Here is a 26,930-nt window from a genome sequence, read left to right as displayed (position 1 = left end):
CAAAACTGTTGATTGCATTTGTATGTAATGAAATCATCCAATATTCATCTGACTATAGAATCTAATCTGAGAAGAGAACTGAAGGACATGAGTGTCACTGCAAAACCGTAATGAGCCACTGTAGTGATTAAAAAAGCTCTTGAGCCTTCTGAAAATCCAGGCAGAAATAGCGTCTAATCAACTCTGAATATAGGAGGCGAGATTGGGCTGGCGCGTTGCGCACGGCTCGCTGCGGCGCTGGGGGTGCGCGGTAAACCCTGGCGGCCGCGATCTGTGGGTGCCAATCGCCCGGCCACAATCAGCCGAGTCCTCGTGCACAAAGCAATCGCCGCGGGCGCCATGCGGAAAAAACCCAATCACAGCTCTTGTGAAGAGCAGCTTCGGGCTTTCGAACCCGCCTCAAAAGCCTCGCCAAAGGCCTCTTCTGGGTTCCTTGCTCTCCCATCCTGGGACCCTTTGGGGATCTGGAACTGTCATACCTGGGCACACCTAGGGCCCAGCCAGCCCAAGAAGGGGAGAGAGTCTGTGTCCCTCAGGAACCCTGGCTCATCACTGAAACGTCACCGCCTCCATGAAGCATTCCCTGACTACCCCATCTTAAATTGGCAACTCTCCACCACACACACACACACACACACACACACACACACACACACACACACGATATTCTAACCCCTTATCCCTGCTTTTTTGTCCTTCATAGGTATGCCTGGCATCGTGGTATTTCTTAATCCGTTCAATGTGAAGTAGACTGTGACCACCATGAGGGCAGGGACTTTGAGGTGGTTTGTTCCCTACTGTGGAGTGTGGAGAGCCAGGCTTGACACCTAGTAGATGCTCAACAAATACCTGTTGAATGAATAAATCAATTTCAATGAGCAGCCAAATATATTTATTCAATCACTCCACATAGTGTGTGCCAGGCTGTGTTCCAGGCACTGAGCTTGTGATGGTGAACAGGACGTCCCTGCCCCTTGGAGCTCACAGTCTGGACAGGAGACAGACACTGAAGACATTACACATAATTAAATGGGACAGTGTGATGCTGGGGGCAGTCCAGTGGCTGTGGAAACAGCTGACAGAGGGTGCCAACCCAATCTAGGGTGGTCAGGGAAGGCTGCCTGGAAGCAGTGACGTTAGGTTGAGATCTAAAGGATGTATAGGCATTAGCAAGGCAGAGTAGGGTCTGGAATGCCCCAGGCAGAGGGAAGAGCGTGTGCAAAGTCCCTGAAGTGACAGACACAGGTGGGGACCTGAGAGAAGACAGTGTGACTGGAGCCAGAGCAAGGGAGAGCCTGGCGTGAGATGAGGTTGGAAAGGTGGTCCAGGTCAAACCTTACAGTTAAAACCTTGACGTAAAAATTTGGGGCTTTTTCCTGGGAGTGACAGAGAGCCTTTGAAGGGGAGTGGCATGATTTGCATTTTGAAGAGTTCTCCATACGAAGAAGCGGTCAGAGGGGCCAGCTATGGAGGAACGAGATTGGTTAGGAGGCTGTTCAGTTCTCCAGGCCACGGGGAGCTCCTGGGCACTACTGAGCAGGGCCACATCATGGCAAAGGCTGTTTTCAGAGGACTAATCTGACAGCAAGAGATGGAGCAGAGGAAGGGAAACCAGGTAGGAAGCAAAAATCCACCTGGCAGCCATTCATTCATTCATTCATTCGTGTATTCAGCATTCAACAGAAGCTGACCTTCTCTACATTCTAATTTATAGTCTCCAATCTGCTCTGGGTTTGCCTACCAAGTTACCTAGTACTAAAATGGGTTCTAAAGTTGGAGTCAATCGGATCTGAGAATCCAAGGAACTCTGTGGATCAGGAGGCTGCTTTTTTTGGCCTGGATTTCCTGACATCAAAGGGGCCTTGTGAGTCATTTGCCTTCTTTAGGCCTTAAATTCCTCATCACTACAAAGAGGGAGCCCAAGGAGACGATCTCTACGATCTCTAAGTTCCCTCCCTGCTCCCCAAACCCTACAGTTTTATGTCCTATGAAGGCATAAGACACCGCAGAGCCCCATGGATTAAAAGTCGTGAGAAGTCTGCCCTGCCATGTGGTAGACTCCACTGGGCAGCCAGGGGAGCCGGAAGCAGGCTGGAAATCTGGGTTCAAGTCCCAGCTCTGCCACTCACTTTTGTTGTCAATGGATGAGTTCTTCCCTCCGTGTGCCTTAGTATCCCCTTTTGTGCAATGGGGGAGTTGCCAAGAAGGAGAGCCATGCATCCCACAGCCCAAACCCAAGACACGCCCACCAGCAAACTGGTCAGACCTAGTTCCAAGTTACTGCCATCCTGTGACCTTGAGCATGTCACTGAGCCTCTCTGAGTCCTCATCTATAAAATAGGGGCTATTGCGAGAATTAACTAGATAACGTAGCTCAGGGGCAGGGCATCGAGTAAACGCTCAGTAAGTGGTTCTAGATGGGCCCGATGCTTGCCTGGATAGGTGGACCAGGACTGATGTCCTTCTTCCTTCCACCTCTACAATGGCTCCATTTTACAAGCAACTGGGATTCACTGGGGGCCAGTGGGATTCAGGATTCTTTTTTTTTAAATTTTATTTATTTATTTTTCCCCCAAAGCCCCAGTAGACAGTTGTATGTCATAGTTGCACATTCTTCTAGTTGCTGTATGTGGGACGCGGCCTCAGCATGGCTGGAGAAGCAGTGTGTCGGTGCGCGCCCAGGATCCGAACCCGGGCTGCCAGCATCGGAGCGCACGCACTTAACCACTAAGCCACGGGCCCAGCCCTCAGGATTCTTTTAATAGGTAGATTTGGGTGGAAGGAGCTACCTGCTTCTCTGCCCCACTGGGGTGGGTGAGGGGAACTCTGCTGGGACTCTAGCATGAAGCTTGGTTAGCAAGGTTGCCACAACCAATCAGCTAACTAGCAATGAGTGATTTCCTGGTCACAACAAACAAGACCTCCTCCTTGCTCCCTGAACATTTTTGAATAGAAGCAGCCATCCACCCCACACCTAGATCCCCATTCTGGAAGCCATGCTTTGAATTTCAGGAGCCCACTCCCCCCTTCCCTCATAATTATTGTGTGTGTTGGATCTGAGATGTGATCAGAGCCTTCATAGTTTGCCTCCTACAGTGGTGGAATGGGAGAGGTAAGTTCAGCATCCCAGACACCCCTGGGCACCATCTCTGTGCCAGCCTTGTGCTGGAAGTCCCTGTTCTCGAGGGGGTCCCGTCCAGAGGGGAAGCAGTCCGTGAACATCACAAAGGGAAACACATGCGGGAAAGTGCTTTGAGCCCTGAGAGCTTGGTACCAGGAGAAAGGGAGACCACATCTCATTGGTGGATGCTTTCCTGGAAGGCTTCCCACAGGCGATGGCCTTTGAGCTGGGTCTGGAGGATAGCTAGGATATTTCTCTCTCTCTCTGGAAAAATTTTTAAAGCATAGGGGAAAAAAAGAAAAAATAAACAAGGTAACAACCACTCCTATTTTCACGACCCAAAATTAACATTTTGTCAAGCTTTCATATATAGATATAGATATGCAGATATATGAAATGACTTTAGGGTACCTTTATGTACAGTCACCATTATGAATGTGGTAAGCAGCCCTTCATAACCCCCCCTTTTAAGAAAATAATTTTATAATGCAAAACAGAGGCAAGAATAATTAAGCAATTGCTTTGTGCTTGTGTCATTCTAATTTATATAAGTGGTGTCACACTCTCTATATGACTCCACTTGCTTTTTCCACCGCCCATCATGTTTCAGGGGCTCTGTTCTTGTGGAAACATGTGGCCCTGGCTCACCACTGCGTTGTATGGATGCACCATATTTATTTACCCCCGGAATGGGTAGGGTTTCCACGGATGGAGATAATCAAGGGGTGACATTCCAGGTAGAGGGAGCGGCAGCAGCAAAGGCAGGGACATAGGAAAGCTGGGGACGCATCTGGGGGCTGGCAAGGGGCCAGGGTGGAGGGAGCGCAGGGCATGTGGTGGATGGGGGGACGGCCCATGCCTCAGGCCAGGAATCTGCAGTTAGCATGCTGGATATCTGGGATTGTGGGGACAGGCCCCCCCTTAGAACCACCCGCACGCCCTCCACAATAATTCCACTCTCCAAGTCCTCCCTGGGGAGGCCTATGTTACTCTTTCCATTAATTGTCTCATTAATGACCCACTGAAGTCAAGTACCCATTGTTCTCAGGGCCTGGGGCAGCCTCCCTGGCTTTCTCCCCCGGGGGATTTGTAAACGTCTTTCCTTCCCCTGCTTTCCTTTGGCAGGCGTCCTTATCTGGTCCCTGCAGCCCTGGCCCCAGCTGGTGCTGCCTCTTCCTCCACCCACACCCTGCGCCCCCTGCAGAACCTGGGGCTGTGCAGAGCCATCAGACTGGCTCGTTCCCTCCCTCGATGTCTGTTTCACTCAGTCCCCGTCTAAATGTGTCTCTTTCCATTTTTCTTTTCTTTCTCTCACTCTCTCCTCTTTCTTCCTTTTAAAAAAACTGTCTCTGTTTCTCTCCCTGGATTTCTGTCCCTTTCTCTCTTCCTGTGTATTTATCTATCTCCCTCTGTGCCTCTGTCTCTATCTCAGTGTCTCTCTTTCTAGGTGTCTTTTTCAGAATATCTCTCCGGAGTAACTGTCTCTGTCACCATCCGTTTCTGTCTCTGTGACTGTCTCCATCTCTCTGTCTGTCTCTACGTGCTGATCTCTGTGCTTGTATGTGTGCATGCGTGTGTGTGCACGTGTGCACGTATATTTCTGTCTTTGTCTCTGTTTCTGCCTCTTTCTCGCTCCCTCCCTCTGGCCCTGTGTGTATCTCTCTCTCCCTCTCTGTTTCCCTCTCTCCTCTCTCTGACTCACCTCTCCCTACCCGTCCCTCCTCCCTTGTGGGTCTCTGAACCCTCCTGATTGACTATTGTCCTGTTTCCAACCCCTGCCTCACTGCCACGGCTTGCTCACCCACCGGGTCCCTGACACCCACACAGGTCAAACCGCCTCCCTCCGTTGCGTCTCTCCCTGGTTACAGCTCCAGTTCCCCTTGGATGACAGCCTTGGGAACATCAGTGCTGGGAGTAGGCGTGAGGTCCCACAGCTCCCAGACTTTGGGATTCACGCATCTGTAAAGTTAAAAAAAAAATGGAGGGGACCAACAGAAGGTCACCAACTATTTATCTTTCTAAATGAGGATATTTTTAAGAATCATCAACTTCTTGTGATTTCATAATAGAAAGAATGTTTTAACACCAAAAACAAAAATAGGAAGAGCAAAGTACAAGAATATAGAATAGTCCTTTAAGTTAAATAATTTTATGAAAACATTTGCTACATTGTCTTTCTTCTACCTATTTTGCCCCCAATGGGTGAAGATGCCATCAGGAGCCAGCAAAGGTCTCTGGCCCAGTTGGAAACCACTAGTCTTGTCCTTGGTACCCATGGAGACGCGGATTGACCTTTACTGCGGGGAGAAAGGACAAAACAGGGCCCATGGCTCTCACGGGCCGCTTCAGCACCTCACAAGGCCTTTTCCAGCCCCCCCCCGGTCTCTTAGTTAAAATAAGTTGTTAAGGCTTTCCAGTTGGGAGTCAGACACCAGACCTCCTGTGTTCCAAGGCTTCCTCTGGTCTTGTGTGTCGTTGAACAAGTAGTTTAATCTCTCTGTGCTTCAGTTTCTTCATTTGCAAAATGAGCAAAACAATAACTAGCTTCTGGAGTTGCCTAATACATAGCAAAGGTCTGGGACTTGCTAGCCACTATTATTATCTGTGAAGAGGGGGCGATTTTGGCTGAGGCCGGAGCCTGGAAGGAACAGTAGAAGCACAGGTGCCCTGCCCCGTGGGCCAGCTGTGCACCCCATGTCAGGGGCAGCAGCCTGTGAAGGAGCCACTGTGCTGGGAGACTTTAGGGACTTGGACTGCGGCAAGGATGCTCTGGAGCTCAGGTGGCCAAGGGTGGCATGGGACTAGGGAAGAGACCGTTTCCCTGCCTCTTCAGGGACCCCACCCAGCATGCTCAGGCATTGCAAGCCCAGGAACCAGCACTCTTGTCACAGACACTGACACTCAGTAGGAGCAAAGGTGAAGCTCCCTCAACTGGTATTCATGCCCACAGACACCAGCGAGGGGGAGCCCAGGTGGGAGAGGAGGAGGATGGTAGATGCCAATGATTGTGGACACCATGGGAGGCAGCCTTTAGATGCCCAGAAACTCCTGAAGCCGACTTAGCAGATGAATTTGGAGGTCTGAGCAAGCAGGTGACAGTAATTAGAGAAACTTGGGGTTATTGATGTAAATTGACTTCATTTGTATTCAAGGCCTGCCAGGCCTGTTACACCTGGACAAACATTTCCTTGACACCTGCTCTGGGCCAAGCACTGTGCTAGTCAGCGGATGCAAAGATCAAAAGAGAATTCTTTCAAGGGACTTCAACAAGGCTTATCCAGTGCCGGTGGTGTTCTACCTCTGAGGTGAGGCCAGAGGCACGGGCGAGGCCAGCCTGGAACATCTGCCACATCTGTTCTCTGGTAAGCACCACTCAAGGCTGTGCCTGAAAGGAGAGGAGAGCACTTTGCAGGTAGAACTTACAGGACCTGGTGATTTACTGGATGAGGCGAAAGGAAAGTACCCGTGGCTCCCAACGTCCTGGCTTGGCACCTGGGTGGATGGTGACGCTATTCCAAGAGAGGACACGCAGGAGGGTGAGCAGGCCTGGGGGGACATGTACTGCAGGCGGGGCCGGCTGACTGGGGGGCTTGAGGCACATCTAAGTGGAGATGCTCAACAGGCATATGCAGGTCTGGGGATCAGGAGAAACGTCAAGACAAAGAAATGAATGAGGTAGTGCAAGAAGGACGTGGGACCAAGAAGGGCTTTGAAGGCTACATAAATTTTGCCTGTTGGGTGGGGCAGGCATTTAAGGGAGCACATATCAAGCAAGGAAAATAGCCTAAGACATGAAAGTGGAAGAAAGCAGCACAAAATTTCAGAAAAGCTAATAATTCCATTTAGCTTAAGCACTGGTTGCATCAGGGTAGTTGTGAGAGATATCACAACTAAAGAGATCCGTCGGGCCCTGACTGCAGAAGTTACTGAATGCCAGGGTGAAGAGTCTGCACATAATTCAGCAGGCAGTGGGGAGCCACTGAAGGTTTCTGAGCAGAAGAGTGACACGATAACGGCTGTGTTTCAGGTTCACCTAACAGCACGGGATGGACTGAAACAGAGACTAGCAGAAAGGACTATAAGAGACAGGGACCATCACTTATTTGTTCATTCAGCGAACAGTGAACTTCCTCTCTGCAGAAGAAACCATTCTCCTCAATCTAATCGCTAGTCCCTAAGCTGCTAACGGTTTAGAAACCAAATCACCTAGTGTTAATATTGCATGTAAAGAAAGAGTAAAGGGGTTCTACTAAACATATCAGTATTACCAACAAATGTAAATGAGCCTGTCACCTATTAAAAGAGTTTCATGTATACAGACAATGGAAAATTATTCAGCCTTAAAAAGGAAGGAAACTCTGACACATGCTACAACATGGATGAACCTTGAGGACATTATGCTAAGTGAAATAAGCCAATCACAAAAAGACAAATACTGTATGATTCCACCCATATGAAGTACTTAGAGTGGTCAAATTCATAGAGACACAAAGTAGAATGTGGCTGCCAGCCGCTGAGGGGAGAGGACAATGGGATGTTGTTTAACGGGCAGTTTCAGTTCTGCCAGGTGAAAAGAGATCTGGAGATTGGTTACACAACGTGAATGTACTTAATACTACTGAACTGCACACTTAAAAATGGTTAAGACAGTAAATTTTATGTTATGGGTATTTTAACACAATTAAAGATAATTTTATTTATTTATTTATTCATTCATTCATTCATTCTTTTTGTGAGGAAGATCAGCCCTGAGCTAACATCTGATGCCAATCCTCCTCTTTTTGCTGAGGAAGACTGGCCCTGGGCTAACATCCATGCCCATCTTCCTCTACTTTATATGGGACACAGACACAGCATGGCTTGACAAGCGGTGTGTGTCGGTGTGTGCCCGGGATCCGAACCTGTGAACCCTGGGCCACCACAGTGGAGCATGCACACTTAACTGCTACACTACCAGGCCAAAGATAATTTTAAAAAGGAGTTTCTGAGTCGTTCATAGAACAAAACTCAACTCTAAAAAAGAAACACACCTAAAACATAATGATTCAGAAAGGCTAAAAATAAAGGAACAGAAAAGATACACCAAACAAATGTAAACGAAAAGAAAGCCAGCCAGGGCTGTGATCTTGATATATGACAAGACAGAATTCAGGCTCCAAGCACTGAATGAGATGAAGATGTAAGAATCAGGCTATCTACGCATCAAACACGGCAGCACTTTCATAGAACAGAAATTACAGGAAATGCCATGAGAAACAGAAATGCTAAAAACAGGACACTGAAACATACCACTTTCAGTCCAAGACTCACCAAAGGGTCAAAAAGTAAGAATACAAGAAACCTAAACAACGTAATCCAAAAACTGCATTTCGTGTGTACATATCAAAATTTGTACCCCCAAACGGAGAACATATCTTTTCATGCACGTCATGAAAATCGGCTATATTAGGGCAAAAGAAACGCAAAGCTTCACTCAAGGGTTTTAATGGGATAAGGGACGTAGAAGTACTTTGAAAACTAAAAAGCACCAGCCAATATTAGTTTTTGGTGCTGTCAATACCATAATTGTTGTTATTATTATCATTACTCACTGTCGGGTGGTCTTTCTGCTTACTCCATGGTTCTGACACATTCTAGAGGAGTCTGCCAAGCAGATGAGATATAAATATGTCATCTTTACTATCTCCATAAGAGCTACCATCTCTTCAGTGTTTACCGTGCCAGCTACTGTGCTGTTTTCCATGTAGTCTTTATTAGAAATAACTTTCTCATTGTCTTATGAAAGCGAGCTTTCTGCTTCTCTTATAGCACCTTCGGGGCCCAGAGCAGTGCTAGGTGCATTTTCAGTAAGTGCTCAATGAAGACTTCCAAACCAAAGTACACTGATTTAAGACCCACTTCAAGGTCAGATCTGAGTTTCAAACTTGACTCTGGCACTTTCTAGCTATGTGACCTTGCACAAGTTAAATACTCTTTTTGAACCTCAGTTTTCTCATATGTAAACACAGACAGTAGTAATACCTACACTAACAAGGATTGTTCGGAAGTTTAAATGTAGTAACAGATGTAAAGGGTCCAGCATGGTACCTGGTCCACAGTAGGCATTCAATAAATGTTAGCTGAGGCTGAGGAAGAGTACAACTTACCAAAGACATAAACTTAGAATGGGGGTTCTTTTTTCTCAAAAAAAAAAAAAAAAATCTTTAAATAGAAACATACTCCGATGCACCTGAAATGACTTAATACTGCAATGAAATATTGCAATGAAAAAGGATGAATTGTATCTACATGTTAACACATGGACAGATGGCCATGATATGTTGTTGTGTAAAAAAAAGCAAGCTTCAGAACAGGAACAGAATAGTTCCCTCCCTGCTTTTTAAAAATTATGTATGTATAGAGAAAGGTCTGAAAGGATATACATCTAATTATTAAAGGGGAGTAAGATTGGGAAGTTGTGAGAAGGGTCTCTTAACTTTTCGCATTCCAGTGTCTTTTGTAATTTCCAACACACACACACGGACGAAAGAATACAAAAATAAACAGAAAAGAAAGTTCTCAAATTCTCTTTGGCCTGTATTTTTCATGGGACTTTGAAAGCTGTTGAACTGAATAGAGGAGGTGGCTAATTCTTCTGGCAAGTGTGAGAATTTCCACACTCAGCTTTTCTTTTTGAAAGAGAGAGACTGAAGGAGGGAGACTGAATCGCCCCAGCATGACTCATTACTCAGCACATCCAAACAGGTAGTCTCATTCTCGTCCCTGCCACCACTGCAGCCCTGACACACAGAGTAACAGAGAAACTCCTTGATAAATGTCAACTGAAATAGAGCAATCAGCTGAAAGCCATTTGCTGAGCTGTCTGACTGCCCTGGGCTCGAGGTTTTCCTTTATTCATTTATCATGATATACGGCTTTGGCCAACATACACACAGGAGAGAAATTGTTGACATGTGGAACCCAACTACAGAAAATCTTTCATTTTCCCCCCCCGTCTGTTCACCAAATAAGTTTTTGTTTATTTAAAGACTACAGAGGATTTGGCTGTTAAGAACCAAATGCCTTTGGAGTGGAGTTACAACATAATTTATCATTTCCTCTGTTTATTAAAAAATCCTGCATCTTTGAGAAGCACATTTGGAGTGAGTGGGGGATTTCGGGCACTCACGAAAGACTGTTGCAAAGCCCTGCCATGTGGCTTACCCCAAAAAGGCTCCTTGATTGCTATTTCTATCCCCGTCCTCCCCCAGCTGACTTCCGATCGTGTGATGGCTACTCAGGACTGGTGAACAGGGTTTGACTGAGCACAGGTAAGCGGGGCTGGACACTGTGTTAGCTTCGTTCATCTTTGACCTAATTCTGACCTTGAGTCCCCGCTGACTGTTGTGCAGTGTGCTCCACCACTGCAAGCAGAGGGAGAGGTACAACCCTTATTCCTCTAGCACGGGACAGAACCTGAGAGAAGACCAACAGCAAAGAGAAGTTGGACGCTGCCTTGAAGGAACACAGACAGGCCCTGCTGCTTCCAAATGGGTTCCACTCTAAAGGCAGACATTTGGAAGCACTGCAATGAACTTCCTACCTTCCACCCAAGACATTATAGATAGCAACTCAGTCCAGTGTACCACGCACCCCTCAAAGGCAGGGGTCACAGCTTACTCATTTTTGTATTCCTAGCACATAGCACAGGACCTGACACACAGCTGCTGTTCACTGTTTGTGAAGGCAGCAGGATGCAGAGGGCAGAGCACATGGTCTAGATCAGGCTTTAATTTGAGTACCAGGTCTGCCATTTTTTTTTTTTTTGATGAGGAAGATCGGCCCTGAGCTAACATCTGCTAATCCTCCTCTTTTTGCTGAGGAAGACTAGCCCTGGGCTAACATCCATGCCCATCTTCCTCCACTTTACATGGGACGCCACCACAGCATGGCCTGCCAAGCAATGCATCGGTGCATGCCCGGGATCTGAACCGGCGAACCCCGGGCCGCCACAGCGGAGCAGGCGCACTTAACCGCTTGCGCTACCGGGCCGGCCCCACCAGGTCTGCCATTTGCTAGCTGTGTAACCCTGGGCAAGAAACTTAACCTCTCTGAGCTCTTCCCTCTCTGTAAAATGAGACTGACAATGAAAAATGAAACCCTCTATCACTAACTAGCTTTGTTACTTTGGGCAAGTTATCTAATATTGTCAAGTCTCAGTTTTCCTATTTGTAAAATGGAGATAATACACATCTTGCGAGTTTACTGTAAAGATTTAAAATATTGCCTAGAACTGTATCTCTCTCATAACGGCTATATTATAAATGAATGAATGAAGGAACAAATGAGTGAAAGAAAAAATTATTGGGGGGAAAAAAACTATCTTAACCCAGTACCCAAAGATGAGCCACAACAAACCACTTGTCTGTCAATAACAGGCAGGCTCTGGGGGACTCACTACCAGGTAAATGTTGAGGACAAAGGCAGGAACATAAAATGACAGAATGACCCTTTTAAGAATGGAAAGAAAGGAAAAGAAGCCAGCATTCACTGAGCAGCTACTACGAGCACTTCATTCACAACACATTTGAATGCCTACCATGTACCAGGCATTATGCCAAGTTCTGAGGATCCTGAAGACATACAGACTAATTATCAAAAAGAACAATTAAGGTTCAGATAAAAGCAGTAAACAGTGCTATGAGAACCAATAACAGGGGTCCTCGGTAGCGGGAAAAGAAAGACTTCCCAAAGGAAGTGCTATGCAAGCTGAGACCGGAAGGATGAACAGGACTAGCCAGGTGAGCAGCTGGAGAATGGTCCAGGCAGAGGAAAGAGCACATGTGAAGATGACTCAGTTTTCTGGTTGCTTTACATACAGGTCCTTAGGGATCATTAATCCAGACCGACTCTATCCTTTCCTTCGTGGTTGTTATTCTTTCCAATTTATTTAGATTTTATTGTTTGATGAAAATAGGCCTTTAGCAAAGGTATCCAGCCACAGGTGAAGGCCCACATCAGCCCAAGCAGAGTTCAAAGATGGGGACAGGGCCCAACTAATTGTTTGAAAAGGAGGCTCCCAAGATGAGGACCAGGTGGTGCTAAGTCTGCCACTGGTCCTGTCGCTTGGAGAAGTCACAGTCAAGGGAAATGCCCCAAATAAAGGCCCTCTGTCAGCAGCAAATATTCGTTGAGGGCCACCCATGGCAGAAGGCCCAGAGCAGAATGGGGTGGACAGGGGACAGGAGGATGAGAATGGACAAGTCTGGGTGTCCTACTGGAAGGCTGGGCCTCACAAGGACTGACAACTGCACAGTGACAGTCTTCCGTGTGGAAGGCACTGAGAGGTGCCAACTTGCCACCCATAGGATCCACCGGAAATTGGGCTCTGGAGTACTGCTGGCCCCTGGTGGATTTCATCCAAGGAGTTCTTTGGTCTTCACTGCCAGATGCCTGTCCATCTCTGCAACTGTGTCATCGGCCATTTGGCTGATCTGAAAAAACACAAAATGAGACAGCCTGATAACTGGTTGGGAAAGAGTAGGTGGACAAATATTCCAGGACTATGGAAAGGTCATCAGGGAAATAATAATGGTGACAAAAGCTGACATTAATTGAGTCCCAGCCAAGCAGTGCACTAAGAATTTTATATACACACTCTTACGGACTCCTAACAGTGAATCCATGAGATGGACTGAATTATTATCCCCACTTCACAAATGAGGAAACTGAGGAAGTTAGATCACTTGTTCAAAACACACAGCTAGAATGTAACAATGACAAAATTTCATCCCAGGTTGTCTGATTCCACAGCCCCAAATTCTTAACTACTATTATAGAATACAGAGAAGCCACGCTTATCTGTCCCTTAATAATTGTCTAGAATTTCCTACACCTCAAGACAATCTGGTATATGAAGTCCTCATGCTAACTGACAGGAAGAATTTTAAGATCCCAGTAGTTAAGCAGAAAAAAATGTCTTGAAAAATGATGAAGTAGATCTGGTTAACAAACATGGAAAATTCAAGAGACACTGAAGAAATGCAAATTAAAGCAAGACATAATTCAGTTATCATAGTTAACAAAATTTGTTATTGTGGCTTTTAATTACAATATTCAATGGCAGGAAGCTGCGGTGAAATGGATAAGCTCATATACCATCAATAGGAATTCAAATTGATGAAATGTTCATACCATTTCTTAACCCCAAAAATCTCTCAACTGGGAAATTATCACATGAATGGAATCAGAAAAAATTTAAAGTTCTATAAGCAAAGATATTTATCTAAGTTTATTTTTAATAATGAAAAATCAGAAAATCTAAAGTGACAGAACAGGGAAGTAGTTGAATACATACAGCCATTAAAAATGGTTAAGATCGTCTACTTCTCATGGAGAGGGTATAAACGCGAATAACATGCCAGTATATATTTCTGAAATATTTGAATGTTTTATAACAAGCATGGATTGCTTTTGTAATCAGAAAAAAAGAAACAATGTTTCAAGATATTATTTATAATATCATAGAAACATGCTCATGTTACCCCTGAATTAAAGAAAAGGCAAGATACAAAATTGTGTATATATGTAGTGGAAATTATCTCAAATATGTAAAAACATGTAAAAAAAGAAAGTGCATTGTTTAAAACTGGAAGGAAACATGTCCACATATTAACAGTGATTATCTTTTAGTGATGGGAAGATGGGTAATGTGTCACCCGTGTTTGTATCTGCCACATCCAGCATAAGATCTAGTACATAACAAGTGCTCAGGAAATATTTACTAAATGAATCAAGTTTTCTGTGCTTTTTCCATATTTTCCAAATTTCCTGCAATAAACATGTACTCCCTCTAGGAATGAAAAACAAAACACAATACTATTTAGTGAGTGCTGCGGCCCCCCTCGCATGTCTACATGGGGCCTAGGCAGGAGGCCTCAGTCAGGAAGCTTTGAGGGGCAGCATGGTGCTCAGGATCTGTGTGTTCAGCAGCGCAGCGGCTGTCTGACATCTTTATTTGCAGACCACAGGCCTTGGCCAGGAACTGGGAACTAAATGCGCCGGAAAGGGTACAAACTGAAAAGGACTTGGAGCAATTGGTTCTAGGCAGGGAGACACCAAGCTCCCGCCACAGCATCAGCTGCACATTTTTTAGCTGGCAAAGCAAAGCTCCTGGGGCAGCTGGGTGCTTTGAGCGACTGGGCTCAGAATGGCTGCTTGGTCCCTCCTCACTCAGCTGGCGCAAACCCCTGACTGAGGTGCTTCTTTTGCCCCCGCCCCCCAGCAGCTGCCTTGCATGGGGTGTGGCACGGTGCCCAGCAGCACTCCAGCACCGGCAGGCTGGCAGCCAGGGACAGCCAGGAACAAGGGCTGCAAGCCTCCTCTGGAAAAGTGGCTTTGAGGGCAATTTGGGGACAGGGACGGGGACTGGCGGGAGGAAGAATACCTAGGGTAACAATTTGATATCGTGGGTTCTGGGTTAGATTCTCAGTGGGGTGATAATGCACAAGTCACTTCCCCACCTTGAGTCTCAGTTTCTTCATCTATCAAATGGGGACACTAGTCCCTTCCTCAGACAGTAGTTGTGAGGGTTAAACAAAATCATGAATATGCAAGCACATTTTAAACTGATTATTTGCTCTGCAAATACTGCTTGTGTTACTCTCATTTTTACTATCACTTCCTGACTTTTCAAATTAACCAATTAATGAAAATATTTACTAACCTTCTACCATATTACAGGCACAAAGTGCCCTTGGGGACAGTCTGCTTGCAAGTTCATCTTTTCCATCTTTATCAGACTTAAAATAATGATGATTAACGACGACGACAATGATACCAACAACAGCAACCACTTACTGAGTATTTACTACACGCCAGATACTGGGCTAAAAACTTCATATGCGTTACTTTACATAGCAGATTAATTTACACAATAGTAGAAATACTATTATTATCTCCCTTTAATACATTATGAATATTTAATTATTCACCTGACAGTTGCACAGTAGTTCATACCATGCGGAACTGTCTTGTCCTCTGTTACTTCATTCAAATCCAACAACCTCACATAACCTCTACAAGGCAGGTGAGACAGGTATTATCCTCAGTTTACAGGGGAGTAAAGCATTAACTAATCTACCCAAGCCCACATCAAAAGTCACTGAAGTGACTGAGCCAAGAACTCCCCACCCTGACCACCAGTGTAGAGCTGCTACTCCCTTTGTGGAGTCCACAGCACCCGGCCTAGTCCGTCCTCACTCCAGGCAGACTGTGTCAGGGTTGTTACAACAGTCAATCCCAGTTCCTATTCAAAAAGTCACAAGGCTGGGGAGAGGAGTTGAATGGACAAATAGAGCGAACAATTACAGAGGACTAGCAACCATCCTGGCCACTTCTAAGCACGTTGTGTCATTTGGTCCTCTTACCAATCCTACGAGATAGGCATTACTGCTCCCACTTTACAGATGAGGAAACAGAGGCTCAGAAAGCTGAAGCCATTTGCTGACCTTAACAGCTGAGAGGTGAAAGAGCTAGGATTTCAATCAGTCAGGCCTGTTGGACTCCAAAGCAAGGGCCCTTTCCATTATAATATACTGCCTCATAAAGATTATAACATCATCATCAACATCATCATCATCATCATTACATTTGCTCCTTACCAGTTCAGGAAAATGAAAGGCAGAGACAGAAAAGGGGGATGGCAGGAGCACAGAGTACACACCTGGGACAGACCTGGGTAGCAAGTCATCCTTCCTGAGGCCTGGCTCAGAACACCCACGATGCCGCTGGGTGCTGCTCCACTGCCTCACTCAGTCCAGCCTCCCTGCTTGCCTGGTCTGCAGGAAGCCGTTCCCTCCTTCAGCCCCACTAGCATCCTTCAGAGCAGCTCTGCTTCTCAGAAAAGGGCGGCAGTGAAAGGATCTTGGCCAGATTACTGGTGGTTTCTGCCAAGTGCTTTAATGTTCAGCAGGCCCATTTATAGCAAACTAAAGCGAAGGTGAAACAGCAGGCTGGCAGATGTGCGAGTCCCAAGTGGGAAGACCTTGGTCCTTCTTCAGCAGAGCTGGCCTGGGCTGGGGGTTGGGGTTGGTTTGGAGGAGGCGGGGGTTAAGGTCAGACACGAATGCAGGGTTGGAACCTACAGCTGAATCATTTCATTCTTATACACCACAGATGAAACATTTTTATAATATACTTTTAAAAAATCAGACCTCAACATAATTTTGGAAAATTAAAAAAAGAAAATATAAATTAAAATTGTTCATAATCCCATTACGTGAAATGACCACATGAACATTGTGAAGTGGATAAGCTGCCAACTTTATGTACATGAAACCTTTCATATTTATGTGAAAAATGGAATCATTACAATATTATTATGTAAACTACCTTTTAAAAAAATAAATTCCCCCCAAAATTTACCATATCTGAAAATATTTTTCCAACTGTCTATATATCGAGATCCCAGTGAATGGATGTAAAACTATTTTCCCACTGTCAGAAATTTAGAGTTTCCAGTTTTCTACTATTATATACATAAAACATCAACAGACATCTCTAGACAAGATTCTTGACCATTTATTTTGGATAAATTCCTAAGTCACTGAATCAGAAATGTATGGATTTGGGTATATACTGCCATATTATCCTCTAGAAAGGTTGTATGGATTTATACAAAGAATAAAATACTCTTTTCTGTAGAGTATGGAAGTAAAAGCAATACTTCCAAGATAAGCAACATTTTAAGCTTACATTAAAAACTTCTAGGTTCAAATGTTAGGGATTAGAAAAGGCAAAATTTTTAAAAACACACAGCTTCTAAAAACCCTGCAAGTAATTTAGGCAGTACGTACCAAAAACCTTAAAAATATGCGTTCCCTTTGTGCAGTAATTCCACACTTGGGACTCTATCCTAGGGAAATCATCTCAACAAAGATTTATGTATAAAAATATTCACTGCAACCTTATTTATAATAACAAAAAAGTTTAAACAAACTAAATGTCCAACAAGAGGGCTTATGAAAGTAAATTATGGTATAACCACAAGATGGACTATTTTGCAACCATTAGAAATGGCTGTTTACAAAGTGTTTTTTAAGACACAAGAAAATGCTAATGGTTTTAATGCTAAACAGAAAATAAAAAGCTGGATACAAAATTGTATACATACTACATGTTCCCAATCATGTTAAAAACTATGTAGTTAAAAAGGAGGAAGAAGAAATATTCCAAAATGTTAAGAGCAGTTGCTTCTGCAATGTGGGATTATGGGGTGAAATCTTCCCCATTTTTTAAAACAGTGTTCTGAACTCTTACATTTTCTACAATGAGACTACATTACTTTGATAATCAGAACAAAGTAAACAAATAAATTTTTAAAAATTGTTTGATAAAGCAACAATCAGCCCCCGCCTTTTAAAAAAACAAAAACAAAAAACACACCCAAAACTCCAGATCCATGCCTTCTGTTGGGGAAAAAGAACAAAATGAAGCGTGCACAAGGCTGTCTCCTGAATATTTTCTTACTCAAACTTAACCATATGACAGTAAATGAAGTTATTAGCAATAATGGTAAGAACAAGTATTTAAATGATAATGTATTAACAGTAAAGATTATTGCACTGGATGTATCATGTAATACATACAGTATGATCTTTTTTCTTGTAATATTATATATACGCTTACAGAGATAACTTGAAGGTCTGCACTAAAATGTTAACAACGATCATCTCCAGGTGATGAGATTTCAATTACTTTCTTCTTAATTTTTTAAAAAATTTATACTAAACATCTATTAGTTTAGTATCAGAAAAAACTAATAAAGTTATTTTCATTTTGAAAAACAGAAATAATCAACAGTAGTAATAAGCACTGAAGAAAAAAGTCTAATCTGAAGAGGAAGGTGAAAAGCCAGGTGCTAAAGGCTTCCTGCAAGGTCTTTCTCCAGCAGGTTTTATCAAGAGTACCAGTTATCCGATCATTCTTTCTTTTTCAAGAAGCCTGGGCTCTGGTCCCCGAGGCAAATGCCCGGAATTGCTAAATGAGGAGTGCCTGGCAGGCCCCAGGTCCACAGGCTTACCACCAGGAAGTAAGAAAAGGCCAAGGGTCACCTGCAGAGATGGAATCCCCTGGGAGATGGACAAGGAGCTGGCCCAGCTGGGGCCAGGGACCAGACTCTTACGAGTCTCAGTGCTCAGAAAAGGCCAGCCTAGTCTACAAACCTCTTTTAGCTGCTGCGGGGAAAGAGGAAGACACAAAGAAGGCAAGAAGGGAGCTTTGCGGGTCCCGGTGTCAGATACTCTCACGGTGCTTCTAGCATACCCTGGGCAACCCTTCAAGGTAAGAATTACCAATCCCTTTTTACAGATGAAACAGACTCCAAGGAGTCAAGTAACTTCTCCAAGGTCCCAGGACATGAAATGCAGAACAACCTCTTTCTAACTGGTGCCATTACAAGGGTACATTGTAAGGCGTGTAGGTCATTATCTTCCATGTCTGCTTTTGTTGAATTATCTGGCGAGCTTTTTAAAAATACACATTTGGGCAGACCTACTTAATCAGAAAATGCAGGAGTAGGCCCAGGAATCTATTAAATTCTCCCCTGGGTGACTGCTGAGGCTGGTCTACAACTACCATTCTAACTGCTGGTCCAGGAGAAGTGAGCAGTTAATTTATGGCCTCCTCCAGATGTCCCGCTAACAACTCTCCTGCATCCTGCTTCTTCCCTCTTTACTCCATGCTCCTGTTCAGTATTACTAAGATATCGCCTTTACTGTGGACGAGTTAGCTTTGGGCAAGCCCTATATATTACACTAAATGTTATAAATTCTATCTCCTAAATACTGGTAAATTCTTCTTTCTATCTTAATTCCACTGGTGCCACTCAGGTTCAGGCCATCATCATTTCCCAGCTGGATTTCTGCAACAGCCTTCCTGGCCTCCCTGCCTCCAGTCTTGCCCCCTACAATCTGTTTTCTACCCAGCCACCATAGTCATCTTTCATAAACACAGATGTGATCCTCTTACTGTCTGGAAAAAAAACCTTTCAAGGGAGTTACTGTATCAGAATCACCTGGGGAACATTTTAAAGTGCAGTTTCCTAGGCCCCCCCAGATTCACTGACTCACTCTCTGGGGGTGGGGCCCCACATACCTGTATTTTTATAAGCTCCTCAAGTGATTATGATGCTGTGGTAGATTAGATTATTATTCAACAAATATTCACTCCCTCCCACGCACCTCCATGAAAAACTATCCTTCCCAGCCCCAGTGATACTGGGACTGGCCCATGTGACTTGCTTGGCCAATGAGATGTGACAAGAGCAGGTGCTTAAAACGTACTCCACTGGTTGGGCTTATGCTCTTGGTGTCTGCTGCTGCCATGAAAAGAGGCCCTAGGAAGCTTGTGGACTCCAGAAGATTAAGAAGACGAGTGACCCCAATCCATAATCTGGAGCCAAGCCCGCTGAGCCCAGCCTAGAATAGGTACATCCCAGCTGACCTAGAAACCAGGATAAGAAATAATGCTGGATATTGTAAATCACTGAGTTTTGAGGCAGTCTGTTATGCAGCATTACTGTGGCCACAGATGACTGATAAAGATGCATAGCCAACGTGGGAATCTCTGGATAGGTTAAAGTTCAGACTCCTCAACCTGGTATACAAAGCCTTCTATGAACTGGTCACTCTGTCTTCTCTATCCACTCTCCAGTCTCATCTTAGGTTCAAATCCCAGGCATCCCTCTTTTGTCACATTGTTTTACTCCAGTAGCTCCTTTAAGACCTGTTCAAGTGCCACTACTCAGCACACTGAGAATATTGTTAAGTCCTCACTGCTCAGCACCCAACCAACCAACCACAGGCAGGAGAGCGTTAGAGAACAGGCTCTGAAACCAGTGTGCCTGTGTTGGGATCCCATTCCTACCATTTACCAGCAGTAAGTTGGGTAAGTTATTTAGCTTCTTTGAACCTCAGTTTCCTCACTGCCTACCTCACAGCTTTATAGTGACGGGCATCCATGAAGGGATGTACAGTGTCCAGCACAGAGCCTGGCACGTAGTAAAAGGTCAAGAGCATCTTCTCCTCCTCCATATTCCCAGGGTCCAGCACAGGCTGGGGGGGGGGGGGGGGGGGGGGGGGGGGGGGGGGGCCCAGAACAGAGACTCGGTCAATGCTGATCACGTCAATGTCATTGAAGGAACCACGGGCACTGTTTTAATTTTCCTCATTTCAGACATGAACAAGTGACTCCCTGGCTGGATACATAAGCACGACCTCTGCTGGCGGCAGTACCTGTTTCTCTATGAGCCTAATGGTGTCCTCTGAGGCCTTGTCCTTTGATTTCTTCAGCTTATTCATTGCATTGGTACGAACCTTCCGTAAAGAATCTTTGGCCTTGTTGGTGTTCTGTTTGGCCAGTTTCACCAGCATTTCCCTGTGCTCTCTGGTTACTCTGATAAAAGACAAGAGAACATTCAACAAAATCGTCCTACATGTGTTACTGCTGGCCAACAATCAGCATCATCACTCTGTCCACTATCTCAGCAGTTTGTAACCATAACCTCTGGTGGACGACCCTCACATCCTGACACGTGCCCATGGGATACTCAGGATCAAATAAAGTTCCTGTGAGTTAGCTGAGGAGAGCCAGTAAGAGTAGTGCTTAAAAGCACAAGCCAGGGAGTCTAGGCAGACCTGGGCTCAAACCCTGGCTGTGCCACTGACTAGATGAATAACTGACTTCCCCTCCTCAGAGTTCCCATCTATATAACGGAGATTGTCAGCACCTGTCTAAGGAGGGTGGTGTGAAGATTATATGAGATGACACATGTAATTTGTTTAGCACCAACCCTGGTACATTTTAAGTGCTCAATAAAACAAAGCAATTATTAGCTATAACTCCACCCCTTTCTTCTCCTTCTAAAGAAAGCAATGCAAATGAGCGATGATGCTGTAGAAACAGCATGATCTCTAAATCTCTAAATCACCCAAAACAAATAAGTAACAACTTCAGACTTAACTATTATCATAGCAAATTACTTGTCAATCACCTCAGCACTGACCATGAGTCCTGACATAACATGTGAGAACCACTGGACCAGTTAACTTCCACAAAGGACCCATGAGAGTGTCTGGCACATTCTAAGTGCTTAATAAACGTCAGTTATTTTGACTATTAATGTCCTCATCATAACAACAATGAGCACACTGAGGGCCTACTATACACCACTGGGATAGGCACTTTATACGTTAATCCTCACAACAACTGTGTGAGGCAGTTATTATTATTCCTATTTTACGTTTCATCATCACAACAACCAAGCAGAGTAGCCCAGCATGTTTGTCTTGCCTTCATTTCTTCGTTATGTACATACTGAGTGCCTATCAAAACCAGTGTTGGGCACTGAGGGTATTACAGTGAACATGACAGACCTTTGTCCTGCTCTTAGGGAGACAGACAAGTAAAGAGACATTTACAACAGGGCATGAAGTGCTATGGTAAGGGAAGTGGGGAAGTACACGTTGCCATCCGAGCACACAGCAGCTCAGATAACCACCAGGAGCTGTTCCAGTTTGGGAGGGGGCAGTAAGGGAAGACTTTCCTGAAGAAATAATATCTAACTGTGGTGGTCATTAGGTCTGTTCACTAGTATTCTGGCTCTTATTTCTTCCAGTAGGAATGCATTTCCCCTCCGGTCACACTCTGAAGTTTGGTGTGGCTGTACAACTTGCTTTGGCCAATGAAATGTGAGCAGAAATGATGGGTGGCACCTCAGGGCAGAAGCTTTAAGAGCCAGTCTGTGCCCCATCACATTTGTTTCTGTTGGCCGCAGTACTAGTCGAGATGGAGCATCCATCCACTTGCGTTCCAGAGTGACTATGACGAACAGAGCCCACCATGCTGCATGAGTGAGAAATAAATTTCTGTTGTTTAAGCCATGGAGATTGGGGGATGCTTGTCACTACAGCACAGCACATCCTGTCCTGACTAATACACCACACAACAATCTGAAGAATGAGTGCAAGTTGCCGCAACTGGGGGGGATTTCCAGGAAGAAGAAAGAGCATGTACAAAGGTTTTAAGCTGAAAAGAGATCATATTTCATCTGAGGGACTGACTGGAGCACAGATAAGAAAGAAGGGAGTAACCAAAAAAGAGGCTGGAAAGCCTATCACAGAGGGTCCTGGAAGATCATGAACCTCTTTTACAGATGAAGAAAATGAGGCACAAAGAAGTTTGGTATCTTATACAAAGTAAAACCCAGGCTGGTATGTCTCAAAAGCCAATGGTCTTAGTATGAAAAAATTGCTCTGCCCCCTGGGTCCCTAAATAGATATCATCGGCACATGATCCATGACCCTCAAATCAATGTGCTTCTTGCTTAGTAAGGACAATCCCAAGTTTTGGGTATATGTTCTGTGTGTGTGAAACAGTGACAAGGAGGTGTTGAAGATGTAGTGGCACCTACTTGGTATTTTTCCCCTGATAGGAAGAGAATAAAATTAAAGAATTTTGAGAAAGGATAAGCTCTGAAGACCAAGTAGACAGCTATGTTATAAATAAATTCTCCTAGAGTCAGCTATTTGAAGGTATTCTCAAAATAAAAATGATCCTGATTACCACCAATATTAAGTCCAAATCCAGGTGAGTCCTTTAAGTATATATTACCTCCCAACAACTCTCAAACTAGATTCTAATACCCCCATTTTCCCATGAGGAAATTGAGCTGCACAGATGTTAAGTAGCTTGCGCATGGGCTTAAGTGACAGACGTGGGATTCAAATCCAGATCTTTCTGGCCTGTATTCTTTCCACTACTCCATGCTGCCTACGCCTTGTAATCTATTTCAAATAAATTATGCACTGCTGCCATGACTTCTGCTTCCAGGCAGAAAGCTTTTCAAAGTCGGTAATATGAATCTTGGGACTGAAAAGGACAAAACCACCATGTCAGGAGTTTAGGGATTTGGATCAGATCTTGTTACTTTTATGGTTTTTAATTCATTGAACAAAAATCACGCTGACATGTTTAGGTCTCTTTTTTGTTCTGCCAAAGCATATGTCAGTATAAGGAAGGAACAGGAAAATTAAAACTTGATCCACTGATTCAAAAAACTTAATCCTGCTGAAATACTAGGAGGGGTAGAAAATAAATGAATCTAAGTCTATAAGAAACCTCTTAAACATCTCTAACAAGAAGTATTTCAATCTTATATTTCATATACAATTTGAAATAGGTATCCCACTGTTTAGACAATCTTTAATAAAATTAAAAAATTTATCTAACCAACTAACTCCCGTTTTCACTACATTGTTTTATTTATATTTTACATGAAGAAAAAACCCACACATTTTAAAAAATATAAATTGAAACTCGAAAAAAATCTTAAGAGTAAAAGGCTGTATAAAGAAAACAAAATCGTAACATATGATTAGCCTTAGTAAAATGTATTATTTTGTATTTATTAATGTAACTGTGACATCACTACACTATTAATACCAGATAGTTTCCATATATAATAGTATCCAATTATTGACACTGACAAAAATATTTCCATTTCAGGATGCAAATAGAGGCAATAATCAAAAAGATACTCTAAGGAAATGGAGAGAGGAGTGCAGGGAGGGGAGGAAGGTGGGCGGTGGAGGAGGGATGCCAAGCGCAGGAAGGGCTGAGGGGAAGAAGGGCATGTGCTTGCTGGTTCGGGGTGTTGAGCTGAAAAGTATCTAAAATACAAGATCACAAGCAGTTAGGGTGATGGAAAGGCACTGGTTTTGAAGTCAGACAGAGCCTGTTTCATTCCCATATCTATCACTCAGAAGCTAACTATCCTTGGGCAAGCTACTTAATCTCTCTGAGCCTCGGTTTCCTCATCTCTAAAATGAAGATAATAAAAACACCTTACAGGGTAATTGGGAGAAGCAGCCACACCATATATAAAGTACCAATAAAGATGGCAGCATATAGTAGCCTTAAATAAATGACAGTGTTTATGAATGTTTTAATCAAACACACTTAATTACTTCCTCATGAAACAACAAGGGCACATCTGTTTTAGAAAAGAAACACTATATTATGGAAATATTTTAATTCCTTTCCAAACCAGTGATTAATACATCTGATCATCTCCATCTCGCATTCATGGAGTTCTGCAAGTACACACTAGTTTGTATTCCAGGCTTCTGGACTCAGCTGGTTGATCTGAGCACCCACTCTGGACTTGGCGTGCATTCATGCATCAAGCACTGGCTGAGGCCCCTACGTTCCATGCCAGATCCTGGGCCAGGCTGAGGAGCTCCAGAGAGGAGGCAGGCCTGGTCCAACTTCTCCAGAGGCTCATTCCAGTGGTGGAAACAAACTTGCCAACCATTACTTAGAAAGAGTATGACTGCTGCTAGGACAGAGGGACAGACCTTCTGTGGGAAGAGCATGCAGAAAGCACAACTCATTCTGCCTTGAGATTTGGAAAATGCCTAGAGATGCATACTAACTTAGCTGCAGAAGAAAGGAAAGGGCATTCCAGGCAGAAGCACGGCAGGAGATATAATGGCAGGAGGGCATGAGGCTGAAAAGGGTCCATCAGGGTCAAATTTGTTCTGCAGGCCCAGAGTTTTCAAATTCTTCTTTGGCCACAAAACCCTGGCTTCAAATAAAACCAAGAGAGAGCTCCCATTTATAAAACAGATAAAAAGAGAGCTATTCCAGTTAATGGAGTGGGTGGCACTGTATCCCAGGCCTACGAAGCTTAGCTCCACCCTGACTCCCCTCCACTTGTACTCACTGGCTGAGTGACCTTAAGCAAGTGACTTAAACTCTCTGAGCCTTGGTCTTCTCATCTAGAAATACAAACTAAAAACAAACAAAAACCAGCATCTCCTTTCCAGAGTTCTCGTGAGGACTAGATGAGATAATACATGGAGAGGATACAGTACAGAGCCTGGCAGAGAAGGAACACTGGGAAAACGTAAGCTGCCTTTACTGCTGTTGTTGTTTATGTTTAGGTGACACTGAGGCATGTTCAGATAATGAAGAGTTTATTCGTGAAAGTTTTTATCAACAGAGAAAGGTCAGGGCAAACCAACTATGCTTCAGCAAGATGACTTCTTGAGATCTGACTAGTAATGTAGCATCTCATGTACATTTCAAAATCCAAATGCTCTCAGCATGTAGCCCTGAAATCTTCTGTTTTCAGTATTCACTCACTCATTTAGTCTATAAGTCCATTCTACAGCTGTTTACTGGGAACCTACTATGTGCCAGCCACTGTGCCAGCCACGAAGGCTATAGCACTAAACACACAGGAGTTTACAGTCTGGCAAGGAAGGTAGCCATTAAACAATTAATCAATAAGTTACAGTCGTAATAAGCACAATAAAGACATAAAGAGTTCTATGAAAATAATTAGCAGGTAAGGGAGTCTGATCAAGCTCTCCTGTGGGACTCCAGGAACTAAATGTGGAGACATTTAAGCTAAGTGATATTTAAGCTAAGATGAGTAAGAGTGAGAGGCTAGCAGAAGATCATTCCCACCAGAGGGAACTGTGTAAAGTGAAGACACATTTCCAGGAAAGAAGGAGGATACTGCTCTTGAGGGACTGAAAAAAGGCAGCGTGGGTGGAGTATAGAAAACAGAGGAGAAAGATCATCACAAATGAGGAGGCTGGAGAGGCCAGCAAGGGCAAGCCCATGTATGCAGGACCTTCAATGTCATACTAAGTCTTAGTAGGTCCACTGATGGATGAATACACACACAAAGGTGGCAGACACACAGTGGAATATTATTCAGCCTCTAAAAGGAATGAAATTCTGACACGCTACAACATGGAAGAACCTTGAAATCACTATGCTAAGTGAAATAAGCCAGACTCAAAAGGACAAATATTGTACGATTCCACTTATATGAAGTACTAGAGTAGTCAAATTCACAGAGATGGAAAGTAGAATAGCAATTACCGGGACCTAGGGGATCAGGTTTAATGGGTACAGAGTTTCAGTTTTGCAAAATGAAGAGTTCTGGAGATTGGCTGCACAACAATGTGAATGTACTTAATACCACTGAACTGTCATTTCAAAATGATTAAAATGGTAACTTTTTAACGTATGCCTTACCATAATAAAAAAAACTCAAAAAAAGGAGTCCTAGTAGATTGTTCCTAAGAACAACACGGAATACCACAGATGTTTGAGTGAGGCCGAGGAAACATGATCAGATTTGTATTTTGTGTAGACAGCAATATACAAAGCAGATATAAGCACATGGCGAAAGTCTGCTCAGGAGCCTCTAGGCAGGCAGACAGGGAGCTCAGGACCTACCCTACAAGCAGCTTCTTGGCGGGGTGACGAAGACAGCAGCCTTTTCCGCTGGGGTCAGAGAGCCTCCCAGCACAAGGCAGGGGTTTTGGCTGAGCTAGCAGGGTCACACGTTGTTTGTACAAACTCCACCAGGCAGGTCTCCAGTAACATCCTGGATGGGGGCCTTCCTGCAAAATTCCTTGAGCATGTTCCCATGAACAATAAGCAGAGGGCATGCCCCGCTGGTAACTCACACAGCAGAGAATCCCACTGACTGAAATGATACTTCCTATTGTTTCAATGACAATGGGACACATGTACAAAGCCATTCGCCAGGTGTATATTAGAGGAAGCTCTGCTCAGCTTGGGCAATCACAGTAAAACCCAGTTATAATATATCAGACACTCGACTTCAAAAGGACCTTTGGTCACTTAAAGGGGACTTTAAAAGTTGAAAGGACATGGTTTAAAGCCAAGAAGACCTAAGATGGAATCACAGCTCTGCTATTTGTCAGCTTCAGAACTGTGAACACGC

General features: G+C 44.2%; 1 protein-coding gene across 4 annotated transcripts in view; it reads right to left on the bottom strand.

Moving 5' to 3' along the window:
* Nucleotides 1-9,635: 9,635 nt before the first annotated feature.
* MRRF (mitochondrial ribosome recycling factor) overlaps nucleotides 9,636-26,930 on the bottom strand; it is a 55,927-nt gene continuing 38,632 nt past the window's right edge. For all 4 annotated transcript variants that reach the window (XM_058523942.1, XM_058523943.1, XM_058523941.1 and 1 more), the window contains 2 exons: nucleotides 20,395-20,554; nucleotides 9,636-12,594 (listed from right to left, as the gene is read on the bottom strand). In XM_058523942.1, the coding sequence (XP_058379925.1) occupies nucleotides 12,517-12,594; nucleotides 20,395-20,554 (238 nt within the window). In that variant the 3' untranslated portion in view covers nucleotides 9,636-12,516. The remainder of the gene's footprint in view (nucleotides 12,595-20,394; nucleotides 20,555-26,930) is intronic.

This window comes from Diceros bicornis, chromosome 28 (genome assembly GCF_020826845.1).
Source record: "Diceros bicornis minor isolate mBicDic1 chromosome 28, mDicBic1.mat.cur, whole genome shotgun sequence".
Taxonomy (NCBI): Eukaryota; Metazoa; Chordata; class Mammalia; order Perissodactyla; family Rhinocerotidae; genus Diceros; species Diceros bicornis.
The sequence above is the reverse complement of the archived record's forward strand: the minus strand, read 5'-3'. Positions and strand labels throughout refer to the sequence as shown.